General features: G+C 42.6%; 1 protein-coding gene across 3 annotated transcripts in view; it reads left to right on the top strand.

Annotated features, from left to right (window-relative positions):
* Positions 1-27,745, top strand: part of tnfaip1 (TNF alpha induced protein 1) — a 35,366-nt gene that overhangs the window by 1,750 nt on the left and 5,871 nt on the right. The window contains exons 1-5 of one of the 3 annotated variants that reach the window (XM_033045657.1): positions 182-284; positions 15,493-15,838; positions 20,554-20,723; positions 25,038-25,127; positions 25,215-25,267. In XM_033045657.1, coding sequence (XP_032901548.1) covers positions 15,625-15,838; positions 20,554-20,723; positions 25,038-25,127; positions 25,215-25,267 — 527 coding nt within the window. In that variant the 5' untranslated portion in view covers positions 182-284; positions 15,493-15,624. Of the gene's footprint in view, positions 1-181; positions 285-6,401; positions 6,488-15,492; positions 15,839-20,553; positions 20,724-25,037; positions 25,128-25,214; positions 25,268-27,745 lie in introns of those variants that run through there. The other 2 variants (XM_033045659.1, XM_033045658.1) reach the window with 2 other exon arrangements.

Genomic DNA, 27,745 nt, shown 5'->3' with positions numbered 1-27,745 from the left:
GTCACCCAGCATCCTCCTCACAGTTCACACTGCCACCCAGCTTTGTGTCATCTGCAAATTTGCTAATGTTACTTTGAAGGAAGCATCTTATTGAATGATTGAAGCACTTTATTGAATCTTATAGTTCCACAAAAGATGAACGTGTGAGTGCGCACGCGCGGGACGTCGGCGTCGGGAGCGAGCGTCGTGTGCGCGCCCGCAGGCGCAGTGACGGTTGAGCGGCTGGTCCGGTGCGGCGGTGACAATGACGGGGCCTCTGGTGGCGGCGCCAACTACAGTCTCAGGTACGGGGTTGGGGGGTTCGAGCCCGGGGGTGACCGACAGTCCTGGTGGGCGGTGAATTCGCTCTCGCAGTCAATGGCGTGCACGGCGGAGCGCTCGCAGTCAATGGCAGCCTTGTATTCACATCTCTTCCAGGGTCTTCCAGCCATCCCCACCTACTCGCATTGAACCTTTCCCATCTCTCCACGCTGGACCTCCCCCACCTCTTCCCACTGCACCTCTTCCCGCTGCACCATTCCCATCTCTTCCCACTGCACAATTCCCACCTCTTCCCATCTGGACCTTTCCCATTGGACCTATTCCCATCTGGACCTTTCCCACCTTTTCCAGGGTCATACAATCCAGTACAGATGACTTTATAGTTCAGGTGATGTGATTGTCACTTGTAGAAACATAGAAAATAGGTGCAGGAGTAGGCCATTCGGCCCTTCGAGTCTGCACCTCCATTCATTATGATCATGGCTGATCATCCAAATCAATATCCCATACCTGCCTTCTCTCCATACCCCCTGATCCCTTTAGCCACAAGGGCCACATCTAACTCCCTCTTAAATATAGCCAATGAACTGGCCTCAACTACCTTCTGTGGCAGAGAATTCCACAGATTCACCACTCTCTGTGTAAAAAATGATTTTCTCATCTCGGTCCTAAAAGACTTCCCTCTTATCCTTAAACTGTGACCCCTTGTTCTGGACTTCCCCAACATCGGGAATAATCTTCCTGCATCTAGCTTGTCCAAACCCCAAATTTTTTGTAAATTTCTATAAGATCCCCCCCTCAATCTTCTAAATTCTAGCGTGCAAGTAAGATCCCAGAAGCAACAATTTGCCAATGGCCAACTGGGTGTTTCTTTGGGATTTCCCCTACACTGCAACACATTTGCAATTGTCTAAACATAGTGCTGGAGGAACTCTGGGTCAAGCAGCATCTGCGGAGGGAATGGACAGGAGTCAGGTCAGGACCCTTCTTCAGACTGATCGTGGTGGTGGGGGAGGGGGGAGCTGGAAAAGAGAGATGTAGCGGGATAAAGCCTGGCAACTGATAGATGGAGACACAAGGAACTGCAGAAACTGGAATCCTGCTTAGAACACAAAGTGCTGGGGTCAGGCAGCATCTCTGGAGGACATGGATAGGTGATATTTTGGGTCAGGGCATCTCTTTGGATAGGTGTGGAGGGGAAGGTTATTTGGCATTGGGGTGAAGTAAGTGTCGAAGGCAATGTGTGCAAAGGAGACAACGGGGGTCAGATCAGGGAAGGTATAACATTTAGTGCAAAATAAAGTCCAATTAAAGATAGTTTGAAGGTCTCCAATGAGGTTGACTGAAGATCAGGACCTGGTGAGAAGTCTGATGAAGGGTTTTGGCCCGAAACGTCGCCTATTTCCTTCGCTCCATAGATGCTGCTGCACCCGCTGAGTTTCTCCAGCATTTTTGTGTACCTTCTGGTGAGAAGTCAGTTCAGATACCTAATAACAGCTGGGAAAACACTGTCTCTGGACCTGGAGCTGTACGTTTTCAAATTTCTGTACCTCTTGACTGATGGGAGAGGGGAGAAGCGGGAGTGACCAGGGTGAGACTGGTCCTTGATTATGCTGGTGGCCTTGCCGAAAGTTCCATTAGTTCCACAGGACTGCACTAATGTCAGATTAGACCTTTTGTGCTTGAGTTTAATTTGTGCGCTTAAGGTGACATATTTTTCACTTGACGATCGCCTGAGCCTTAGCTGTTGTTCAGTACAAGTGAGTTCTTGAAGCCAAAGTATAGATGCACTTAAGGGGAGGCTGGGGAAGTACAAAGGGGAAGGGAATAAATAATGGGTTAAGATGACGAATTCAGATGGTGTAAAAGCTAAATGGACTTCCAGACATCGGATCAGCCTTCCTGGGAATGAACCCATGGAAATGACTGGCCCAGGTAGAGTCCCTGGCTGCGTCATCAGAAACTGCATGGATAACTGCAGGAGTATTCGCAAACACCTCTCCCTACCCCAATTTGAGGTTCCCACTGCTTTCTAATGACCAATAGCATCTGGAGCCAAAGAAAAACAAAGTAGAGCACCTTAGTGACTAAATGTGTAAGAAAGAACTGCAGATGCTGGTTAAATCGAAGGGAGACACAAAATGCTGGAGTAACTCAGCGGGTGAGGCAGCATCTAAGGAGAGATGGAACGGGCGACGTTTCGGGTGGAGACCCGAAAAGGCTGGAGTAACCTAGCGTGTCAGGCAGCATCTGTGGGGAAAAGGAATAGGTGAAATTTCGGGTAGAGACCCTTCTTCAGACTGAGAGTCAGGGGAAAGAGAGCAAGGTACATGGAATAAACGAATGAAATGTATGCAAAAATGCAACGATGATCAAGAAATGGTGGAGCCCACAATGGTCTATTGTTGGGTGTGGGGTAGGTGATATTAGGTTATACAGACAGTGAAACTCAACAGGACGACAGTGAAACTAGTACGATGACTAGGTTGTGGGAGGGACGGTGGGAGAGGTGATTCAAGGGTTACTTGTAGTTAGGGAAATCAATTTTACTGCTCCATCTGGGCCCAGTACTCAGCATGGAATATAGGCATAGGTATGAGGCATAGGTAAGACTGCACCTGGAGGGCTGCAGATTGCTTTAGTCTCCATTTTTAACGAATGATGTACTTGAATTTGGAGGAATTGAGAATATTAACTAGGTTTAAAATATGAAGAGATGTTGAGCAGATTGGGGTTTAGAATATTGAAATCTCATCTTATTAAGACATGCACAATTGATAGAGTAGATATCAGTAAATCCAGGTGGCATTATTTTAGAACAGTGGGATACTCATTTAAGATGGAGGTGAGGAGCAATATCTTTGAGTTTTTGAATATATTCAAAGTGGAGTTTGACCTGCAATGCACTTGACTTTAGACTTAGACTTCAGACATACAGCGTGGAAACGGGCCCTTCGGCCAACCAAGTCTGCGCCAACCAACGATCCCGTACACTAGCACTATCTTACACACTCGGGGCAATTTACAATTTTACTGGAGGCAATTAACCTACAAACCTGTAAATCCTTGGGATGCGGGGGGGAAAACCCACGCGGTCACAGGGGGAACGTACAAACTCTGTACAGCACCCCCTGTCATGATCAAACCTGGGTCTCTGGCATTGTGAGGCAGCAGCTCTACCCCTGCACCATTGTGCTTTATGGAGGGATAATTGGAAAATGCAATTGAAACCAGGACTTCATCTGCCATGATTATACTGAAGGACTGGGCAGGATAACTAGGAGACGAGGAAACACTTTTTCTCACAGAGAGTTGTGAGTCTGTGGAATTATCTTCCACAGAAGGCGGTTGAGGCCGGTTCTCTGGATACTTTCAAGAGTGAGCTAGATAGGGCTCTTAAAGATAGCGGAGTCAGTGGATATGGGGAGAAGGCAGGAATGGGGTACTGATTGGGAAGATCAGCCATGATCACATTGAATGGCGGTGGTGGCTCGAAGGGCCGAATGGCCTACTCCTGCACCTATTTCTATTGTCTAACCCACTCCATGTCAGTTGGAGGGACCATATCACCAATGGCCAGCTCTGTGGGGAGATTCCATCTTTGACGATGAAGGATGAGGCTCGCTGGTCACTGCCACCGCCACCCGGAAGTGCTAGCAAACAAAGTTGTGCTGTGGAAACCCACCCATGGAAGATGTGACCCGGGACAGCCAATCAATAAGATGCTGGAAGACGCATGTGTAGAGACAAAAGAGGAGCTCGCCAGCTGCATGGAGGACAGAGATGTGTGGTGCGTCTGTCACCGTGCCTGGCGGAAACCAGCACCACTGCGTCGCTAATGTTCTTATCCTCGGTGCTTGACGACAAAACTGTAAAACTCCAATGTCAGTATTAAACCTGCCGCCTTTCAAATGAGAGGTTAAACCATCTCTGCCGATCCGTAAAACAAAAATCCTGTTGTTCCAGAGCTGACTCATCTATTTGTCTCATTCATATCCTGTTTCAATCGTTTCCTTTTATTATACCAGCATTCTTGGTTCCTTCTATCAAGCATTCAATAATTAAGCTGATTCTAAATTTTCTAAAGTGCTACCCGATGTGTTGGAATTTAAATGTAATTCAAGTTCTCAAGATTTGGCTTGAGGTTTGGGACACCCTGCATATCTTTGAAAATGAAAATTCTGAAGGTCTGAGTATTTTGTTTCAAAATGAATGGCTCATTTCATGGCTGGTTTATAATGTTTTAAAGGCCTGAGGGTGTAATATTTTGCTGGAGCTGAGAATGCAAAGTATTTGATTCAGTAGAGATTTGAATTTCAACTTCTTGGTATTGAGAGAGTGCAGTGGAGGTTCACCAGGTTAATTCATGGGATGGCAAGACTGACATATGATGAAAGAATGGATCGAGTGGGCTTATATTCACTGGAATTTAGAAGGATGAGAGGAAATCTTATAAAATAAAGCATAAAATTCTTAAGTGTTTAGACGGGCTAGATGCAGGAAAAATGTTCCCCATGTTGGGGGAGTCCAGAACCAGGGGTCACAGTCTAAGAATAAGGGGTAGGCCATTTAGGACTGAGATGAGGAAAAACCTTTTCAGTCAGAGAGTTGTGAATCTGTGGAATTCTCTGCCACAGAAGGCAGGGGAGGCCAATTCACTGGATATATTCAAGAGAGACATAGCTCTTAGGGCTAACTGAATCAAGGGATATGGGGAAGAAGCAGGAATAAGGTACTGATTCTGGACAGCCATGATTGGTGATGCTGGCTCGAAGGGCCGAATGGCCTACTCCTGCACCTACTTTCTATGTTTCTATGTAACTTGCATATAAGAGTTTCTGGGAGCATGGCATTTGGGTTATGTCTGCTGAATGGCCCACCTGTGTGTTAGGGATCTTCCAACCTACCTCATTGCAGATGGTGGTTTTTTTCTCTGTAACTGTAATGCTCCAATGTTGTAATGTCATATTTTGCACTCTGGGTTGGTTAGTAGGTTTGCAAACAACACCGTAATATGCAGAGTTGCAGACAGCGAGGATTGTCAAGGTATACAGTGGGATACAGATCAGCTACAGAAATGGGCAACCCAAGTATGAGACTTGATTGTACTCGTGTATAGAATGAGTTATAAGCTGTTGAGCCTCACATAGGGGAGCTCTTGGACGATTCTTCGGGATATGATTTACTCCCCTTTGCAAGAGAATGGGTTAATTAGGGGCGGCATGCCTGATTTCAGGGCACGTGATTAATCTGCTTCATCACCTCCTCAAAAGACTCAATGAGGCGAGGGCGATGAATGCTGTCTATATTGATTTCAATTAAACATTTGATAAAGTCCCTCAAGGTAGCCGATCCAGAAGATTAAGATGCATGAGATCCATGGAAACTTGATTGGATTCAGAACTAGTTTACTTATAGAAGACAAGAGGGTTGTGGTGGAGTAGATAGGTTGGTTAGTAGATACAAGTAATAAGGTCATAAGTAATAGGAACAGAATTAGGCCATTCGGCCCATCAAGTCTACTCCACCATTCAACATGACTGATTTATTTCCCTCCTAACCCCATTCTCCTACCTTCTCCCCATAACCCTTGACACTCGTACTATTCAAGAATCTATCCATCTCTGCCTTAAAAATATTCATTGATGGCCTCCACAGCCTTCTGGGACAATGAACTCCACAGATTTGCGATTCTCTGACTAAAGAAATTCCTCCTCATCTCCTTCTTGAAGGAATGTCCTTTAATTCTGAGCCTATGACCTCTAGTCCTAGCCTCCCCCACTAGTGGGAACATCCTTTCAACATCCACCCTATCTAAGTTTGGAGACAACAATAAAATTGGCAGAGTTGCAGGCAGCGAGGAAGGTTGTCAAGGTGTACAGTGATATACAGACCAACTACAGAAATGGGCAGAGAAATGGCAGACAGAGTGTAATCTGAGCAGTTGTGAGATGTTGCATTTTGGGAGGTTGAATGTGAAGAGAAAGGATATAGTTGATGGCAAGACCTTTAACAGCATTAATACCATACAGAGATCTTGGGATCCAAGAACCATATCTCCCTGAAAATGGCAACACAAGTAGATAGTGTTAAGGAAGATGTATAGTAGTTACCTTCCTAGAACCGGGGTCACCATGATGCCCCCTTCTCTAAGGAATGAACATAGACGAGGAAGAATCAGAGATGGCAGAGAGTTATATACAGAGGGGATTAGAGATGGGGATAGGTAAAACTGAATTCAATGTCTATTGTGCATTCTTAATATTTTTTTTAGACTGTGTCATTATGTGACTATTGCTGGACAGATTATAGAATTATTCATTGCAATTGAAACAAACATCTGATCTAAACTAAGAGGCTTTTGTAATGTTCTTTATCCCACTGACTCCCAGTTCCAGTAAATTATCTGAGCTTTATCCAGTGTAACGCTGCATATCATGATGGTCCGCATAACACTTTGTATCCAATGGTCGCAATTGCAGATGACGCTATTTCCATTATTTGGAACAATGGAGGTTCTGTAGCATCTTAAGAGAGAATCAAGAGTGTTTTATCATCATATTATCAAAACGGAACAATTAAATTCTTACTTGCAGCAGCACAACACGTTTTTAAATCAGTACTCAATAGATTATATAATTTTAAAAATTCAGTAAATACAAAACCCAATATTAGTGCAAAACGCAACAAGGGACTGGGTTGCAGTTTAGTTGGAGTTTGTAGTGTTCAGTAGTCTGACATTTGTTCCTGTTCCTGAACCTGGAGGTCATGGTTTTCAGACTCCTATTCCACCTTTCCGATTGCAGAAGTGAAATGAGAGCATGGCCTTGGTGGTGTGGTCATCATCATCCTTGATGATACTGGCTGCCTTTTCGAGGCAGCGCCTTCTATAGACCCCTTTGATGGTGGGGAGGTCAGAACCATAATGGATCGGGCAGTGTTCATCACTTTTTGTAACTATCTTTGTTCCTGGTTTGTTTGAATTGCCGAAACTGGCCATGATGCAGTCAATATGCTCTCTACCATACACCTGTAGAAGTTCAGGAGAGTATTCGTCGACCTACCAAACCTCCTTAATCTTCTAAGGAAGTAGAGATGATGATGATGGGCTTTCTTTAAGATTGCATCAATGGGCTCAGGACAGATCTTCAGAGGAATGCACGCACAGGAACTTGACGTCTCCAGCCGCAGCCAGTCGATGAGGACAGGTTTGTGGAACCTCAGCCTTCCTCTTCTAAAGTCAACAATTAGTTCCTGGTTTCACTGACATTGGGAGCAAGGTTGTTGTTCTGGCACCATTCAGTCAGATGATCAATCTCCCTCATATTCTTTGTTATATTTGTCATATTCCTCTGTAGTATGTAATCCTCGTTAGTATAATGGTTAGTATATGCTCATCTGTCACACGGGAGACCGGGTTTAAATTCCCTGACAGGGACATGACTTTTGAGGTCGAGTAGGCTGGGACTCTATTCCTTGGAGCACAGGAGGATGAGGGGTGATCTTTTGGAGGTGTATAAAATCATGTGAGGAATAGATCGAGTAGATGCACAGAGTCTCTTGCCCAGAGTGGGTGAATCAAGTCTAGAGAGTTTATTGTCATGTGTCCCAGATAGGACAATGAAATTCTTGCTTGCTGCAGCACTAAATAATATTGTAAGCATAAATACAGAACAGTTCAGTTCAATATACACATAAACAAACAGATAATGTTCAATAGGCTGTTGCAGTTCAGAGTCTGTTGGTGAGTTTAATAGCCTGATAGCTGTGGGGAAGTAGCTGTTCCTGAACCTGGATGTAACAGATTTCAGGCTCCTGTACCTTCTACCCGATGGTAGCGGAGAGATGAGAGTGTGGCCAGGATGGTGTGGGTCCTTGATGATGTTGGCAGCCTTTTTGAGGCAGCGACTGTGATAGATCCCTTTGATGGTGGGGTGGTCGGAGCCGATGATGGACTGGGCAGTGGTCACAACTTTCTGCATTATTTTCCGCTCCTGGACGCTCAAGTTGCCGAACCAAGCCACGATGCAACCAGTCAACATGCTCTCTACTGTGCACCTGTAGAAGTTCGAGAGAGTCCTCTTTGACATACCGAGTCACAGTAATCTTCTCAGGAAGTAGAGGTGCTGATGTACTTTCTTTATAATTGCATCAGTGTGTTGGGACCAGGAGAGATCTTCGGAAATGTGCAGATGATGGTTCACTAAAATAGACACAAGGTGTTGGAGTAAGTCAATGCGTCAGGCAGCAGGTCTGGAGAACATGGATAGTTGACTTTTCGGGTCGCGACCATTCTTTAGACTTTACTTTAGATTTTAGCGATACTGTACAGAACGGGCCCTTCAGCCCACCAAATCCGTGCCGACCTACAATCCCCGTACACTAACACTATCCTACACACTAGGGACAATTTTACTGAAGCCAATTAACCTAGACGCCTGTACACCTTTGGAGCGTGAGAGGAAACCGGAGCACCCGGAGAAAATCCACGCAGTTGCAGGGAGAACATACAAACTCCACACAGACAGTACCCATAGTCAGAATCGAACCTGGCGCTGTAAAACAGCAACTCTACAGCTGCGCAACAATGCTGCCCTTCTTCAGAGCATCTGCCTAATTGAGCTGACCATAACATTTTCAATATTTAACCATTCACAAAGAATTTAATAATAATAATAATAATAAATTTTATTTAATGGGCGCCTTTCAGACATCTCAAGGACACCTTACATAGTAATCGGAATAAAAACATATAATCGGAATAGAACAGGTAAAAAATACATCACAGAGACACAAATTAAAAACAGAATTTAGTTTTATATTGTGGAGAAGCAGGTGCTGTGCAATATGTTAAATCAGCAAAACATCTTTTATTGAGCAATCTGATCAAACTACAATTAGATGCAACGTGTGGTTTGAATGTGCAATTAAGCACTGATTTTCCAGCAGAGCATGAGGCAGTCATCAGCCAGATTACTAGTGTTTGCTTCAACCATGAGAAATTGAACTGTTGCTTCAACACCCATTTATTTAATACATGAAGGTAATTCCTGCTGATTTAGTCTTCATACTTTAAAGGGCCTGTCCCACTGTACGAGGTAATTCAAGAGTTCTCCCGAGTTTTCCCCTGATTCGAACTCGGAGAATGTCCGTAGCGGATCCGTAGGAGTTCGTGGATGTCTCGTAGCGGCTCGTACGAGTAAAAAGTAACAATTTTTTTCATCGCGAGTATTTTTTTACTCGTGGACATTTTTCACAGTGTTGAAAAAACGTCACGAGTTTACCGGATTTCCCGAGTATCTGCCGTTACTCGTACGAGCTGCTACGAGACATCTGACAGTCTGAAGAAGGGTTTCGGCCCGAAACGTTACCTATTTCCTTCGCTCCATAGATGCTGCTGCACCCGCTGAGTTTCTCCAGCATTTTTGTGTACCTTCGATTTTCCAGCATCTGCAGTTCCTTCTTGAACAGTTTCTTTTTGCTTTTTTCAGAGCAGTATGAATTCCCTAAGGTCTGTACTGACGGCCTTCCTTTATGCAGATATCAAAATTTTTGGACTATTGAACTGCGGGAAAACATCATGGTCCTTTTCCCCTTGGACATGGTGGTACTTACAATGTCTTAGGTTTATGGTTACATAGCTCCTTGATATCCTGTCCATTTTCATCAATCCAGCCTGGTGATGCATGGTAGAGAAGCCAAGAACCCCTTCACAGGGCAGCTGTTGGCTGGGAGTCCTCAGATTGTTTGTGAGTTGTTGCCTCAACAGGTTTGACTAGACAATAATTAGTTGAGAAGTTATAGGTAACAGTGAGGGTTCGGTACATCTTTGTCCCTCCCTAACATGCAATCTAATGTGCCAGTGTCTACACCAGGGGAGGCATTTGCCTGTCCTCCTTGATTCTGATGAGCAATCGCCAAATATTTTGTGAGCAGAAGGATCCCTTCTCCTCCTGTAGACTTTAGACATACAGCACGGAAACAAGCCCTTTGGCCCACGAAGTCCATGCTAACCAGCAATCGTCCCTTACACTCGCACTACCCTACACACTAGGGAGAATTTACAATTTTATCAAAGCCAATTAACCTGTAAACCTGTACGTCTATGAAGTGTGGGAGGAAACCGGTGCACCCAGAGAAAACCCACGTGGTAACAGGGAGAACGTACAAGCTCCATATAGACAGCACCATGTTCAGGATTGATCCCAGGTCTCTGGTGCTGTAAGGCAGCAACTCTACCGCTGTTCCACTGTGTCGTCTCAATTCTTGCTGATCAAACTTTGCCCGAGGGTTGTCTTTTCCCACCATGTTTTCCATGAGGATCGGTTGTTTACTCCTGGGATGCAGATAAGGATTTTTTAACAAGGTTGGAATGCTTTCTCTCTGGTCCCATCTGAGGTTTCCAAGGCTGGGCACGTAAGCTGATGACTGTGGTGTGTTAATTTTATGAGGCAACGGCTGAGATACCAGACCAAGTTATTCTGGTTTACAAAACTCATTCCAGGAAGACAACATTCCTCTTCCTGTTGTTGCCTGTCCAAAAGGTACCTTGTTCTTTAAATTAGTCGGTAGACAAAAATGCTGGAGAAACTCAGCGGGTGCAGCAGCATCTATGGAGTGAAGGAAATAGGCAACGTTTCGTCCCGAAACGTTGCCTATTTCCTTCGCTCCATAGATGCTGCTGCACCCGCTGAGTTTCTCCAGCACTTTTGTCTACCTTCGATTTTCCAGCATCTGCAGTTCCTACTTAAACTCTTTAAATTAGTCACCTTGTGACTTGCTCAGCAGAATTATATCAATGGCTCTTTATTGTCATGTACGCACTGCACAGTGAAATCCTTCTGGCATAGCTCATGCACGGGTCGGCATATTTTGGCGTCATTTATAGAAAGAAAATGTCCAAAGTTCGATCTGTGTGATGGATGTACTGGAGAGCCCCCTGATCCAGATAGTCCCTGGCTTCTGCAGGGCCTCCTCCGTCCCCCTCAACCGGCTCAGCCCACAAACCGACGTCCTTCTCCTCGCCCGACCGCCTTTATGTCCCAGTGACCCTTTCTGTAGACGGACACGAAGGTGCTGGAGGCAATGCCCCATCCTCTCTCCTACAGGTCCACTTCTCGCTTCCGTCATCGCCAGCGGCTCACTCCTCACTGACGACACCACTGTTGTGGGACGTATCACTGATGGGGACGAGTCAGAGTATAGAAGAGAGATCGACCGACTGAGCAAATGGTGCCAGCACAATAACCTGGCCCTCAACACCAACAAAACCAAGGAACTGATTGTGGACTTTGGAAGGGTGGGGACCCACAGTCCCGTTTATATCAACGGGTCGATGGTGGAGAGGGTGAAGTGCTTCAAATTCCTGGGCATGCATATTTCTGAAGATCTCTCCTGGTCCGAGAACACTGATGCAATTATAAAGAAAGCACATCAGCGCCTCTACTTCCTGAGAAGATTACGGAGAGTCGGTATATCAAGGAGGACTCTCTCTAACTTCTACAGGTGCACAGTAGAGAGCATGCTGACCGGTTGCATCGTGGCTTGGTTCGGCAAGTTGCTGAACCAAGCGGCTCCCTCCTCAGATCTCCAGTTTTCGGGGCCGAGCTCGGCAGCTCCCAGGCTTCCCCTGAAGGCAGGGAAATCTGTAGGCTGATATCAAGGTATCTGGGTTCCAATGAGGAGATTTGGGAATGTGGGCCGGATGTGCGGCTGGAAGTGGGCAAGTGGGTCACTGGAATGCAGTGGCACTGGCACCAGATGTATAGTCAGGGTCTCTCGTTTCCCTTATCCCTAACCAGTCTGAAGAAGGGTCTCGACCCAAAACGTCACCCATTCCTTCTCTCCAGAGATGCTGCCTGTCCCGCTGAGCTTCTCCAGCTTTTTGTGTCTATCTATAGTCAGGGTCAGGTGCCCAAAACAGAAGATAGAGGGGTGGGAGAGTTAGAGCAAGAAGAGAAGCAGTGGACAAGGCCTCCTACCTGTTTGCCTTGTGTCGCAAATGTGCTCATGCCAATATCAGCATTGCATGATAATCCATGATGATTTGCCAAGACCTTTATCAAACATTTAAGAAAAATGCCACGAAGTGCTGGAGTAATGGAGAAACGGTTCACTCCTCTTCTCATCTTATCTGATAACCTTTTGTCTCCTTTTCACCTTGAGGCTTTGTCACTTACTCCACTCACTTGCCAATCACACCCGTGCCAGTATCCACCTATCACTTGACTGGCTTTGTCCCACCCCCAACTCTTCTGCCCCCAACCACAATCATTCAGAGAGAGGGGTCTAACTGGAAAAGTCAGAGGGTAGTTAATTGTGGAACTCATTGCGACAGAGGACTGTGGAGTCCAAGTCAGTAGATATTTTTAAGGCAGAGATGGACAAATTCTTGGTTAGAACGGGTGTCAAGGGTTATGGGGAGAAGGCAGGAAGCAGAGGCAGAGATCAGCCATGATTGAATGGCGGAGTAGACTCGATGGGCCGAATGGCCCAATTCTATTCCTATAACTTGTGAGCTAGTGAAAGGTCCTCCAGAGATGCCCTTTACATGTGTCCACATCACTTCATGCATTCTCCTCCCTACTACTACAAGTCTGAAGAAGGGTCCCAACTTGAAAAGTCGTCTATTCATGTTCTCCAGTGATGCCACCTGACCCACTGAGTTACTCCAACAGTTTGTGGATTTGACAGACCTTCACGGAGGGGTGACCTTCACGGTTTTGTATTTTTATCAATGTGACAACTCCATGATAGGGTGCTCCCACTGCAACATATGAATCAAAGACAAAGACTACCCGATAACTAACAGACACTGAAAATATTTTCAAGGCTTCAATATGAAATTTGAAATGGTAACTTTTTTGTATGAGATTATTTTTTGACTAAGATTATATTTTTGTGATGTGTCTTTGGTTATGTCCCCATATTAAAGCTACCCTGTAACTGGAAGGTAATGTTACTTGATCCCATAAAGTCTTTAGACTTTACATTTGGAGATACAGGCCCTTCAGCCCACCGAGACGCGCCGACCAGCAATCAACCCGTACACTAGCACTATCCTACACAGTGGGGACAATTTTTATATCTTACCGAAGCCAATTACCCTGCAAACCTGTAGGTCTTTGGAGTGTGGGGGGAAATTGGAGTACCCGGAGTAATCCCATGCAGTCAGAGGGAGAACATACAAACTACGTACAGGTAACACCGATAGTCAGGATCGAACCCGGGCCTCTGCCGCTGTAAGGCAGCAACTCCACTGCTGCGCCATTGTGTCACCCGATAACGTGTATATCCTATCTGTTCTTCAGTAAAATAGTTTGCAGTAAAGTGAACCAATTGGCATGGATTATGGTATTTTTGTAAGTCATTAACATCAGTTTAACTTGAAAATATTTTTCCCTGGCAATCATCTCATTTTTACATCGTTCCAATATAAAAAATACTCTAATTTGTAAAGTGGTGCACTGTATTTTGTTTTGAGTATGTAACCGGGTCCTTGATGTGTTTTGAACACATGAGATTTATGGCTCTTTTGAACAAGGGCAAAACAATGAACAAAACTTCAACCTCCAGTTTGAATATTGAAGTGTCCTAGTTTAGGAAACCTGATAGACCTGCCACAGAGCAAAATTCAAGGAATTTTGTAATGGTCAAAAGCGGTCTCGAGTTTGAAGTGTGGGGATTGCGTTATGAAGAAGGATCAAGTACTATTCGGGGGCCTGTAGTCTCTGGATTTTAAATAAATGAGAGGTTGCTTCATTGACACACGATTCTGAAGGAGATTTGCATGATGAAGGCTGTCAGGGTGTTTACTCTGGGTTGCATGTCTCGAATTAGTGGACACATTCTCCGAATAGTAATTCGACCAGGGCGGCACGGTGGCGCAACAGTAGAGTTGCTGCCTTACAGCGCCTGAGACCCAGGTTCGATCCTGACCAAGATTTCTGTCTGTACGGAATTTGAACATTCTCCCCGTGACCATGTGGGTTTTCCCTGAGTGCTCTGGTTTCCTCCCACACTCCAGACATACATGTTTGTAGGTTAATTGGATTCGGTAAAGACTGTAAATTGTCACTAGTCGGATAGTGCTAGTGTACAGGGTTCGTGGATCGGCACGGACTGGGTGGGTTGAATAGCCTGTTTCTGCATTGTATCTCTAGTCTAAACTAAACTAAAGATTACTTGACAGCTCCAGAATTTATTCTGAGGGTTGTGAATCTTTGGAATTTTCTACCTTCCTAAAGGTCTGTGGGTGCAGAGTCATTAACCATATTGAAGATTGAGGTAGATTCTTGGACCTTAGGAGAGTTTGCTGTTATAAAGTGGATGTGGAGAGGATGTTCCCACTAGTGAGAGAATCTACGACTAGAGTACATAGGCTTAGAAGTAAAGGATGTTATTTTAGGAAGGAGATGCGGAAGAATTTCTTTAGTCAGAGGGTGGTTAAACCTGTGGAATTCATTGCCACAGAAGGTTGTGGAGGCAAAGTCAGTGGATATTTTTAAGGTAGAGACCGATTCGATACAATAAAACTTTATTCATCCCCGGAGGTAAATTGGTCTGCCGACAGTCACCAGGTACACAAAACTTGAAATTAAAAGTGAAAACAAAATGAAAAAGACAAGCGACTGTTGGCTGGCTGCCGTGTGCACAGCACTTTCACCGGAGTAAATGAACAAACAAACGAACACAGACTTATCCCCATGACAGAGGATTCTAAAACTAAAGTGCCCCCCCCTTTGTTCTCCCGTGCACGCGGCTCCCTGGGACACTTGATTAGTACGGGTGTTGGGTTGTGGGGAGAAGGCAGGAAAATGGGATTAAGAGGGAAGGATAGATCAGCCATGATTGAATGGCGGAGTAGACCTGACGGGCCGAATGGCCTAATTCTGCACAAATTGTTTATGAACTTATGAGAAGCTATATAGCCCAAGATCAGAAAGGTGGAACACTCTTTGGCCTGTTAAAAGGTTAATTAAATCAAAATAGAAGCATTTTTATAATAGTAAAGAGGGTTATGCGAGAGTTCTTCGTGGTTAATTTTAAAGCATACTGCATAGTATTTTTAATGCACATTTACGAAACTGGAATTCCCATTGATCTGCTTCCTATGGAGGAAAAAAATGTTAATTTAGATGTTCTGTAATGTTTGACATTTTCAATGTGGTGCAAATGCTGTTATTTGTGGTATCCGACGCTATTCATTGCCATGATTTTCCTTGTATTTAGTGATGCGAAGGTTATGAACGTCTGTGAACGTGACCAGGCCTTGAGTTGTCCTTGTCCAGTTTGCACATACCAACCACGGAGGGACAGATTAGACCAACTGTGTGCAGAGTCACCATTTATCTTCAGAGCGACATGTCTGGGGACACCTGCTTAACCTCACCTGGTCCTTCCTCCGGAGCCAAACCCAAGGCCATCAGCTTCAAAGGAGGAAGCATGGGGAACAAATACATCAGGTTAAACGTCGGAGGCTCGCTGTACTATACCACCGTTCAGATTCTGACCAGACACGACACCATGCTGAAGGCAATGTTCAGTGGAAGAATGGAAGTCCTGACTGACAAAGAAGGTGAATGTGAATTTTATGAGTTGTTTGCAGTTGTACAGAATCCTTCACGACTTTGGGGCATGTCAAAGTGTCTCAGCCAGTTGAAATACTTTTTGAAGTGTTGTCACTCTTCTTGGGCACTAGTCCAAATGAAGATGGTAGCAGAGCAGTCATAGAGTCTTGCATTACGGAAACAGGCCCTTCGGCCCAACTCGTCCATGCCAACCATGATGCCCCATCTAAGCTCGTCCCACTTGCCCACATTTGGTCCAAATCCCTCTAAACCTTTCCTCTCCGTGTACCTGGTGTTGAGCCCTAATATACTAAAATGTGCCATTTTATACCACTATTTTCAAGGCTACTAACCTCGTGGGTCCTTGTAGAAAAATTATAAATGTCTTCCCCAGTGCATGAAATTATGTAAATTAATTTGAGATTATTGCAGGAGATCAGTACTAATATGGGCAATGTCAGCATTAAAGCAGATTTTGGCTTTTTAAATGGGAGTTTAGTGCATGCCACAAAATGGAGTCGTAATTTCTTAGTTTATTAAAAAAGTATGATAAAATGTAGTGCCTTGCAATATTCTTGAAATATATTACCATATCCAAAAAGCTTCGGAACAGTCCAAAATGTGTGTGTGATAAATATACTCTTAATAATACACTGGGTTTAAGTAAATCTAGTTATGCCGGTCTTTTTGCTTGGACAATTGGGCCTGGGGTTGTTTCTCACTTAGCAGAGAAAGCGAGAAAACAGTTTAAAAGTAATTCAATTATCACTGTTCAAGCCTGACAAACATAGCCACTGCCAGTATTTAAGTCTATCAGTTACAATGTTACACTTCATTTTTAGAAGTTTATATAAATTTCCATAGAGCCGCTTGCTGAAAGGATAAGAAGGCATCCGGATATTCAGGGATATAATACTAAGGATACTATTAATAAAATATCACTATATGCAGATGATATACTTTTATATATTACAAACTCCCAAACGAGCATCCCGAATCTATTAAATCTAATAGAGGAATTTGGCTCTTTCTCCTGTTATAGAATAAATTGGAATAAAAGTGAAATTATGTCATTAAAACCCCAGAAAGCGAATCACCTATTAAAATTTTCATTTAAAATCGTAACGGAAAAATTTAAGTATTTGGGTATTCAAGTTACTAGAAGATATAAATCATTATTTAATGCTAATTTTATACCATTATTATTTTGGAGAACGGTCCCACTGTCACTAATCGGCAGAATAAATGCTATAAAAATGATAGCGCTACCACAAATAATATATTTATTCCAATCTATACCGATATATATACCAAAACACTTTAAAAAAAAATTAGACTCAAATATTTTTAATTTTATTTGGGATTATAAAGCACATAGAATTAAAATAAATCACTTGTGCAAATCCAAAGAGGTGGTGGGGTTTGCACTACCTAATTTTCTATACTATTATTGGGCAGTACATATTAAAAATATAATTTATTGGTTGGACAGTTCTGCTCAACAGTTGGAATGGATAAGAATGGAGAAAGAGGATTGCGCGCCCTACGATCTAGGAGCGATCATTTTTTCCCCAATAAAGCTGAATAATATGTTATATAAGAAGAATCCAATTATACAAAATACAATACGAATCTGGAAACAAATAAAATTAACTTTAAAATTAAGAAATTTATCAGTGCTAACACCAATAGTGACTAACCCAGTATTTAAACCATCTGGTATGGATAAAACATATAAACAATGGGGAAAAAGTGGGAATTAAAAAGGTAGGTGATTTGTATGAATTGGGAAATTTATTATCATTTCAACAACTAAAATCAAAATTTAAATTGAATAACAATCAATATTTTAAATACCTACAGGTATGTGACTTTATGAAGAAATATATACCAAGATTCCAAAGTATAATTTTAGACCCATTGGAAGAAGTAATGAATATCAAGGTGGAGTCAACAAAATTAATATCATACTTGTATAACAGTATTTTAAATATAGAATTACCATCAACAGAGGCAATTAGAGAAGACTGGGAAAAATAATTAATGATAAAAATCTCAAAAGAAACATGGGAAAAATATTTGATACATATACATAAATGTTCGATCAACGCTAGACATAACTTAATTCAATTTAAAATATTACATAGATTATATTATTCCAAAACTAGGTTGAATAAATTTTATCCAAATATTTCTCCCATTTGTGATAAATGTCTTTTGTCTCTTGTACATTTGTCTCTTGTACAAAACTTTATAAATTTTGGTGTGATATATTTGATATATTCTCAAAGCTATTTAAGACAAAAATGGAACCTAACACTGAAATGATTATATTTGGAGTAAGTGGAGATGGGAACAAATTAAATACACACCAAAACTCATTTTTCAATTATGGATTAATAACAGCAAAAAAACTTATACTTAAATTTTGGAAAAATGCTAATATACCAACATTTAAAATGTGGATCAGTAAGATGCTGGACACAGCACATTTGGAAGAAATGAGACTCTTCCTAATAGACAAACAAGACCTATTCTTAAGGAGTTGGTCCCCATTTATTGATTTTTTGGATTCATGTGGTGACATAGTATCATGAAAACCAACAGTTTCAGGTATGGGTGAAAGATGATTTAGAAAATTTAAAAAAAATCATCTCACTGTGGCGATTGAACAATCTCCCTCCTGCTTTCCTTCTTCATTTACTCCTTCTCTTTCACTTTTTCTTTATCGGTTTTTCACCCACGCTCACTAATCTATTCTTCACTTTTCACAACCTCTTTTTCTTCTTTCCTTTCTCACTTCTCGCTTTAAAAAAAAAAAGGGAAGTTGTACAGAGAATGTAAATGTTAACATCATTTTTGTACCAATGCATTGTGCTCACTTCTAATAAATAAAATATTTAAAAAATATATAAATTTCCATTGCAGCACATGGATACTTAATGATACAAATTGTACAGATTGCTAGCAGAGAGGAATAGTTTCTTTGGGTGATGATAAGGTTAGAGACAAGTCAAGGCTACAGATTTAAATTGTGAAATTTAGGTGAAGAGCCAAGGCCCATGTTACCCCTTAAAAGCTGAAGAGTGGGTAAGGCTTCTGACCCAACATGTCACCTCGTTTTCTCCAGAGATGCTGCCTGACCCACTGAGTTACACCAGCACTTTGTACCTATCTTCGGTGTAAAATAACATAATCAGTTTCTTCCTACACATATCAAATCAAATGATATTCAGCTGATGCAAAGCTTGGCGATTCTTCGAGTCTGCACATGTAACCTGCTTCCATTTTGTTTCTATGTTTGTTTGATAAACAGCTATCCCTCAGTGTTCCACACTGACCTCGTGAATGAAAGGCAACTTTTAACTATACAGATGTCTTTAAAATCAACCATTCTGAAGGTTATGGATCTATCCCTATTCCAGCTTTTCTTAAATTGTGCATGAGCTAAGCAGTATAAAGAGATGACCTTTGCAATTTAATTGTGAATACTGTATTGATTTTTAGTTATGTTGTGTAGGAAGGAACAGCAGATGCTGGTTTAAACCGAAGATGGACACAAAATGCTGGAGTAAATCAGCGGGACCGACAGCATCTCTGGATAGAAGGAATGGCCGATGTTTTGGGTAGAACCTGAAACGTCGCCCATTCCTTCTCTCCGGAGATGCTGCCTGACCCGCTGATTTACTCCAGCATTTTGTGTCTCTCTTTAGTCACCATGATGTCTTTTAAAGCAAGGTTTTTAATGGTACATATCATATTCCAAATAATTAATTTGCCAACTTGGTAGGAATATCAAAGCACCTGATGCTATCCATCTCCCATTTTAGTTAGAAGAGGCCTCACCAGATAATGAAATGACACTGGACTGATTGATTGATAAATCATCAACTATTATCCAGTCACCGAGCTGGACATTTTAAGCGACGTCTCGTAAAATAGCATTGAATTTTGTTTCCGTCTTCCTCTGGGAACGACAGAGTATGACAGGCCAAGTCTCTTTAAATTTTCAAATTGTATTCAGCGACGGTTCATGAGCAGTGCTGGCAAGGATTATTTACAACTGGTGTGAAATTAGATTGCTCACAATGTCAAAAAATGGAATAGGTCAGTTGTGGAGTAGGAGGAAGGGTGGTGACGGTGAGAAAAAATGAATTGATTTTACAGTATTTACAATTAAAATACAAAGGTCATCTCTTTATACTGCTTAGCTCATGCACTATATTAACAGGAAAGTTCTCCACAATCTCCACACAGATACCCGAGGTCAGGATCGAACCTGTGTCTCTGGCACCGTAGGGCAGCAGCTCTACCAGCTGTGCTGCTGTGCCAGCCAGATGTGAAAGTCCTGCCAGCTGAGCCGTTGCCTCTGAAGGAATAAAGAATAAATACAAATATTGATGGAACTATGGAAATATCTTGTCAATAAAGACAGTCAAGCAATGTAGCACACGCGCTATGAAATGGTATAGGTTTGCTTTAACTGCAGTTGAGGGTTGTGGAAAACTATGGGGATCAGTAATTAACTGGGATTAATTGTATGGAGCCAAGCAAATTGTACTTGAATGGATTGAGTAGCCTTTTATCGATAACAATGTTCTTGCACTTAAGTATTACGGGTGGCGATCTCTCGATTTCTCTTATGTAAAGAAAAATTGGGTTGAAAGGCATCCTAGTTTAAATAATGGTCCTTTAACATGATATTTGGTATTTTTCTGAACAGGTTGGATTCTTATTGACCGCTGCGGGAAACATTTTGGCACAGTTTTGAACTACCTGAGGGATGATTCTATTATTCTTCCGAAGAGTAAGCGGGAAATAAAGGAACTGTTGGCAGAGGCCAAATATTACCTCATTCAAGGCTTAGTCGATGTCTGTCAGACAGCATTGCAGGTAATTTACAGATGCTATCCTTTTAACTTTTATTGCTAAATATAATTTAGCAATCTTTGTTCTCTCTCTCTGTGGATGCATTATAATATGTATTGAAAATTAGTTTTGTGCTATAATAGTTCCATCTGTAAAGTCTGCACCGGTACCAAATCCAAAATAAAAGCTATATTGTGACTTCATGTATGATGAAGCTTCTGCTGGCATAAGGGCAGACCAGGTCCTTGTGTTCACAGAGCTATGAGTACCACATCTCTGGGATTTTTGTTTGTGCTCCACACATTTGCCATCTTACAACTTCAGCAAAAATCACCATAGAAACATAGAAAATAGGTGCAGGAGTAGGCCATTTGGCCCTTCGAGCCTGCACCGCCATTCAATATGATCATGGCTGATCATCCAACTCAGTATCCTGTACCTGCCTTCTCTCCATACCCCCTGATCCCTTTAGCCACAAGGGCCACATCTAACTCCCTCTTAAATATAGCCAATGAACTGGCCTCAACTACCTTCTGTGGCAGAGAATTCCAGAGATTCACCAATCTCTGTGTGAAAAATGTTTTTCTCATCTCGGTCCTAAAAGATTTCCCCCTTATCCTTAAACTGTGACCCCTTGTTCTGGACTTCCCCAACATCGGGAACAATCTTCCTGCATGTAGCCTGTCCAACCCATTAAGAATTTTGTAAGTTTCTATAAGATCCCCCCTCAATCTTCTAAATTCTAGCGAGTACAAGCCGAGTCTATCCAGTCTTTCTTCATATGAAAGTCCTGACATCCCAGGAGTCAGTCTGGTGAACCTTCTCTGTACTCCCTCTATGGCAAGAATGTCTTTCCTCAGATTAGGAGAGCAAAATTGTACGCAATACTCCAGGTGTGGTCTCATCAAGACCCTGTACAACTGCAGTAGAATCTCCCTGCTCCTATACTCAATCCTATCCTATATCCTTTTGCTATGATGGGACTGTCGAGAAGGGCGCAACCTTGGTTTGCTTAGGATTTTCAGCTGATGGAAAGTGAATGAAGGCTTTGAACTGAACTATCCGACTAAGCTACAGACAGTCAAGAGTGTTTTATTGTCATATATCCCGAAACAGAACAATGAAATTCTAACTTGCCGCGGCTCTACAGATATGTAAACATATTGCTCCGTAAATCCTGTAATAAACAACTAAAAATGTTCAATATATATATTTTTAAAAACAGACAAATAAATAGACAATAGTAGTGCAAAATCAAAAATAATGTCCCCAAGTCTCCGGAGCCTATTTGTAGTGTTTTATTGCGTTTTTTAGCCTGATGGTTGTAGGAAGAAGCTGCTCCTGAACCTGGACCTGTTAGTTTTCAAGCTCCCACACCTTCTTCCGATGGCAGGAGAGAAATTAGAGTATGGCCAAGGTGGGGTGGATCCCTGATGATGCTGGCTGCCTTTTTGAGGCAGTGATTCTTGTAGATCCCTTCAATAGTGGGGAGGTCAGTACCCGTGATGGACTGGACAGTGTTCACCACTTTTCCAAAGCTCCCAGGTGAAATAACATTAAACCATTGTGAACGCTAAACATCTTGTTAGAAGATTCTGCTTTTCACCCCCCTCCCCTTCCCCACCTGTATCCATCTATAACTTGCCAGGCTTTGTCAGGGTCCTCCACTCTTCCAGCTTTCTTCACCCTTCGTTCCCCTGACCCCTTCCCCTCCCCCACCACAATCAGACTGTCAGACTGAAGGGTCCCGATGCGAATCGTCAGCTATCCATGATCTCCGGAGTTGCATAATGGTCAGCGCAAACATGGCGGGCCAAAGCATCTGTTCCTGTGCTGCACTGTTTCATCTTCCAATACATGGCGGTACAGCAGTACCAGAGACCCAGGTTCGATCCTGATCTGTCTGTACAGAGTTTGGCCGTTCTCCCTGTGCTTGCCTGGGTTTTTCCCACGTGCTCCGGTTTCCTCACACACTCGAAAAAGGTACAGATTTGTAGATTAATTGGCTTTGGTAAAAAAATTGTAAATTGTCCCTAGTGTGTAGGATAGTGCTAGTGTATGGGGATCGCTGGTCGGCACTGATTTGGTGGGCCGAAGGGCCTGTTTCCGTGTTGTATCTCTAGAATTAAAACCTAAAAAAATCTAAACACAAAATGCCAAATTAGATCATTACACTGGGAAAGCTAATATTAGATTGCATCTCTAGTACGTACCTTAGAATTTGGTATATCTCTGAATAAATCTCTATGAAATCTACAACAAAACAATGGTCGAGGTGGTGCAGTAACGTCTTGAAGCTTGGGTTACCAAAATGGAGGTGGGATCAAATCCCTCCAAGGCAGGTGGGGGAATATATATTCAGTTTCAGTAAATAAACATTTTGTTAGCAGCACTCGGGAAAGAGATCTGCCATTGTTGCCACCTCTGGTCTGCGTGAGATTTCAGACGCAGTGTGGTTGACTCTTCACTTCCCTCCAAAACTGCTGATCAAGCCACTCGGTCAGGGACGTTTAGGAAATAAGCAGTAATTGTTGGCCTTGAGTGATGCCCCTACATCCTGCAAATACATGAATTTCTTGGAAGAAAATTCATAGCAGGATGCAACTGTTGCAAAAAGTAAACAAAAAGAAGGCAAAATAGCAAGCAGTTATATTGTAATTTCTTTTGGCTTTACAAATCCGTAGATCATCACTAAGACTGAGAACTGATGATTAATACTCAGTACATCAGTACTACTCAGTACTCAATAGTACTCGGTACTGAGTTTAGTACTGAGCAGTGATTAGAATATGAAAACAGGGATGTAATGCTGAGGTAATGCTAAGACACTGGTCATAGAAACATAGAAAATAGGTGCAGGAGTAGGCCATTCGGCCCTTCGAGCCTGCACCTCCATTCAATATGATCATGGCTGATCATCCAACTCGGTATCCCGTACCTGCCTTCTCTCCATACCCCCTGATCCCTTTAGCCACAAGGGCCACATCTAACTCCCTCTTAAATATAGCCAATGAACTGGCCTCAACTACATTCTGTGGCAGAGAATTCCAGAGATTCACCACTCTCTGTGTAAAAAATGTTTTTCTCATCTCAGTCCTAAAAGATTTCCCCTTTATCCTTAAACTGTGACCCCTTGTTCTGGACTTCCCCAACATCGGGAACAATCTTCCTGCATCTAGCCTGTCCAACCTCTTAAGAATTTTGTAAGTTTCTATAAGATCTCCCCTCAATCTTCTAAATTCTAGCGAGTACAAGCCGAGTCTATCCAGTCTTTCTTCATATGAAAGTCCTGACATCCCAGGAGTCTGACATCAGTCTGGTGAACCTTCTCTGTACTCCCTCTCTGGCAAGAATGTCATTCCTCAGATTAGGAGACCAAAACTGTACACAATACTCCAGGTGTGGTCTCACCAAAACCCTGTACAACTGCAGTAGAACCTGATGATTAATACTCGCATTAGATCGCATTGACAGTATTGTGAGCAGTTATACCCCATATCTGAGGAAGGACGTGCTGGCGTTGGAGAGGGTCCAAAGGAGGTTTATGAGAATGATCTCAGGGATGGTTGGGTTAAGGATGATGAGCTTTTGACAGCACTGCGCCACTACTCGCTGGAGTTTCAAAGGATGGGGGGAACCTTCATTGAAACGTACCAAATAGTGAAAGGCCTGGACAAAGTGGATGTGGAGAGGATGTTTCCACTAGTGGGAGAGTGTGGTACCAGAGGGCACAGCCTCGGAAGAAAAAGGACATAACTTTAGAAAGGAATTGAGGAGCAATGTCTTTAGTCTGTGGGTAGTGAATCTGTGGAATTCATTGCTGCACTTGGCTGTGGAGGCCAAGTCAATTGGATTTTTAAAGCAGTGATGGACATATTCAAACTTAGTGAAGATGTCCAAGGTTATGAGGGGAAGGCAAGAGAATGGGGTTGAGAGGGAAAGATATATCAGCCATGATCGAATGGTGGAGTAGACTCTGGGCTGAATGGCCTAATTCTACTCCTGTAACTTAGAACTTAAGTGGTCAAGAACCTCTCATTTTAAACACGTTTGCTGAAAATTGTCAAGTTACAAATTTTGTTTGTGACTTGTGAAAGAAGGGGGTTGATGAATTGTTGTAGCTGGCAAAGCCTTCTGGCAGCGAAACAGTGTTGCACCTCGCATGACCAAGGAATAAAACAATTCTTTTCACTCTCTTCCTTGTGCAGCTGGAATATTTTCCATGTTTGCTGTACTTGGCTGAAGTTAGATTGTGGTCGCCATAGCAACCTTGTCCTCACGAGGGCAAGGTTATTCATTGATGGCTTTCTTCAACTTTGAACTTTGATTTTCTTTCAGGACAAGAATGAGTGCTGTGAAGTAGCTTGCACGATCCCCATGATAACGTCTCCCAAGGAGGAAGAGAGACTAATTGAAAGTTGCGCTAAGGTCATAAGACTATTGTGTATTTTATTGGATTACACATTTTGTCAGATTTTATTGCAGTTATTAATCAATTGTACTTTTTGCCAACAGCCGGTGGTGAAGCTGCTACACAACAGGAGCAACAACAAGTATTCCTACACTAGGTACGATGATGTTTCTATTTCAGGTTGGGCTTGGCAATGTTGGATTGCCTTATTGAGGTTCTTTTAAATTATTACTTTGACCTACATCGAACATTGTTAATGTTAATTAGATACTAACTAATAACAGCTTTCAGTGGGTCATTGGAAAGTGGCGAAAAAACAAAGTGATTCCGTGTAAGATTGAGTTGGCTCTTCTTTATCTTATCTTTTGAAAACATTCGTAGCATAGACCCTATAGCGGAGCAAGATAGACCACTCCTGCTAAATGCAATGGGCTGACGTGTAGTATGCAACGGAGCAGAACGTGGGCCTTTTTTCATCCATTTCAGTAACCTGACCCGACTCGCAGTGTAATCAACATTGCGGGGGAACAGTTTGTGTCAATAATGGACAACAGACAATAGGTGCAGGAGTAGGCCATTCGGCCCTTCGAGCCAGCACCGCCCTTCAATGTGATCATGGCTGATCATCCCCAATCAGTACCCCGTTCCTGCCTTCTCCCCATATCCTCTGACTCCGCTATTTTTAAGAGCCCTATCTAGCTCTCTTGAAAGCATAAATTATAATTCTGAAAATGAGGAGAAGATTTTTACCAAATAACTTTTATTTTTACGAGGATGTTTCCGTAACCGGCTTCCGTCTCCGCGCTAGTTATCTTTGCCACGCTATGGGATCTTTGGTGCGGAGACGGGAGCCGGTTACGGAAATGGGGCCGAAAATGACCCATGAATCTGCCCATGAATTACCCATGAATCTGCCCATTATGTCTTTATCTTGCTTGCTATAGGATCTTTGATTTATAGTGCAACAAATTGGAAATGGAACTAGATGGCCTTTCGCAGGCAGTTAACTTTCTGTTTCTCGAGTAACACTGCATCTGCGTATCTGGCTACCAGTGCCCCGTTTACTAACCACTGAAGGTGTATCATGGAGAACTTTGGTAGCTCTGTTTAAAGTCAGTTAAATATTATAAACAACCTTTTCCCCAAGCTAAACTTATTTCTAGTTAACTTGGTGAATACCAATTTCGGCAGCACAGTGGCGTAGCAGTAGTGCTGCCTTATAGCGCCAGAGACACACGTTTGATCCTGACTATGTTTGCTGTCTGTACGTTCTCCCTGTGACCACGTGGGTTTTCTCCGGGCGCACCGCTCTCCTCCCACACTCCAAAGATGAACAGATTTGTAAATTGTTCCTGGTGTGTGTAGAATGGTGTTAGTGTATGGGATGATTGCTGGTCAGTGCGGACTCAGCACTGTCTCTGCACTGTCTAAAGTAAATTAATACAGATGATTGCACCCAATTGTCAGGGTGAGAGAGTCAAGATTGTTTAATTGTCGTATGAAGTGACAATGGAACAATGAAATTCTTACTTGCAGCGGCATTGCAAGCCTGTAAACACAATACACTTAGATTAAATATAAAACAAAAATTCAATAAATCAATAACCACTATATTACTATAGAAAAACCCCTCAGTCCTTCATATAATCAAAGCAGTCCATTGAAGTTCACAGTTTAGTTTAGAGATACAGCATTGAAATAGGCCAATCAGCCCACTGAATCTGCACCGACCAGTGATCCCTGCACACTAGCACTATCCTACACACACTAGGGACAATTTGCATATATACCCAGCCAATTAACCTACAAACCTGTATGTTTTGGAGGGTGGGAGGAAACCGAAGATCTCTGAGAAAACCCATGCAGATCACGGGGAAACTTGTAAACTCCGCACAGACAGCACCCGTAGGGACCCAGATTGAACCTGGAACAGTGAAAAGTTTTGGATATAATGCAGTACTTTTGTGATTTGTACCAAATCATGGGTTTCAGATGATCTGACAAATGAAGGACAAAGTCTCATTGTGTCTACTGCTGCTTTTTTTACATGGATGCAAATATCCATTTAACATCAATAACAGGCTATGAAAAATATGCTAGAGTATTCATTATTGTTAAAATAAAAGAACAGCACAAAAGTCATAACTCTCTTTGTGAAAAATTGTGGTAAACAAAAAGCTAATCAATTTATTTGTAGGTTTTCCAAACAATGCCCTGCTAATTTATTTTTATTTTTGAAATGTATTGGTTGCAAGTGATCCCGTCTCATTGATAATTAAGTCCTAAATCAGAGTGTCAAGATCTGTTTGGATCGATGGCTTGCGAGATATGCAAGCTGATTCAAATATTGATTTTGAACTTGGTATGTGGCCCAAGAGGTTCTTTGTTATGGGTTTGATCAGACCACACATCTAAAGCTTGCATAGCCTATCGCTCAGCTTCAAACTAGTCTAAGGTTCACCGAAAACATTCTGAAAGTTCAAAATCTTTTTGTTTTAAATCTAAATTGGATTCATTGGAGGTGGTCTTGGAGGGGAGGATGCTCCATAAACTGCAGAGCATACTGGACAACACAGCACACCCCCTCCATGACACACTGGTCAAACTGAGGAACACCTTCAGCAACAGACTGGTT

The sequence above is a fragment of the Amblyraja radiata genome, chromosome 28 (assembly GCF_010909765.2).
Source record: "Amblyraja radiata isolate CabotCenter1 chromosome 28, sAmbRad1.1.pri, whole genome shotgun sequence".
NCBI lineage: Eukaryota > Metazoa > Chordata > Chondrichthyes > Rajiformes > Rajidae > Amblyraja > Amblyraja radiata.
Note: the sequence above shows the minus strand (reverse complement) of the source record. Positions and strands in the feature narration are given on the sequence as shown.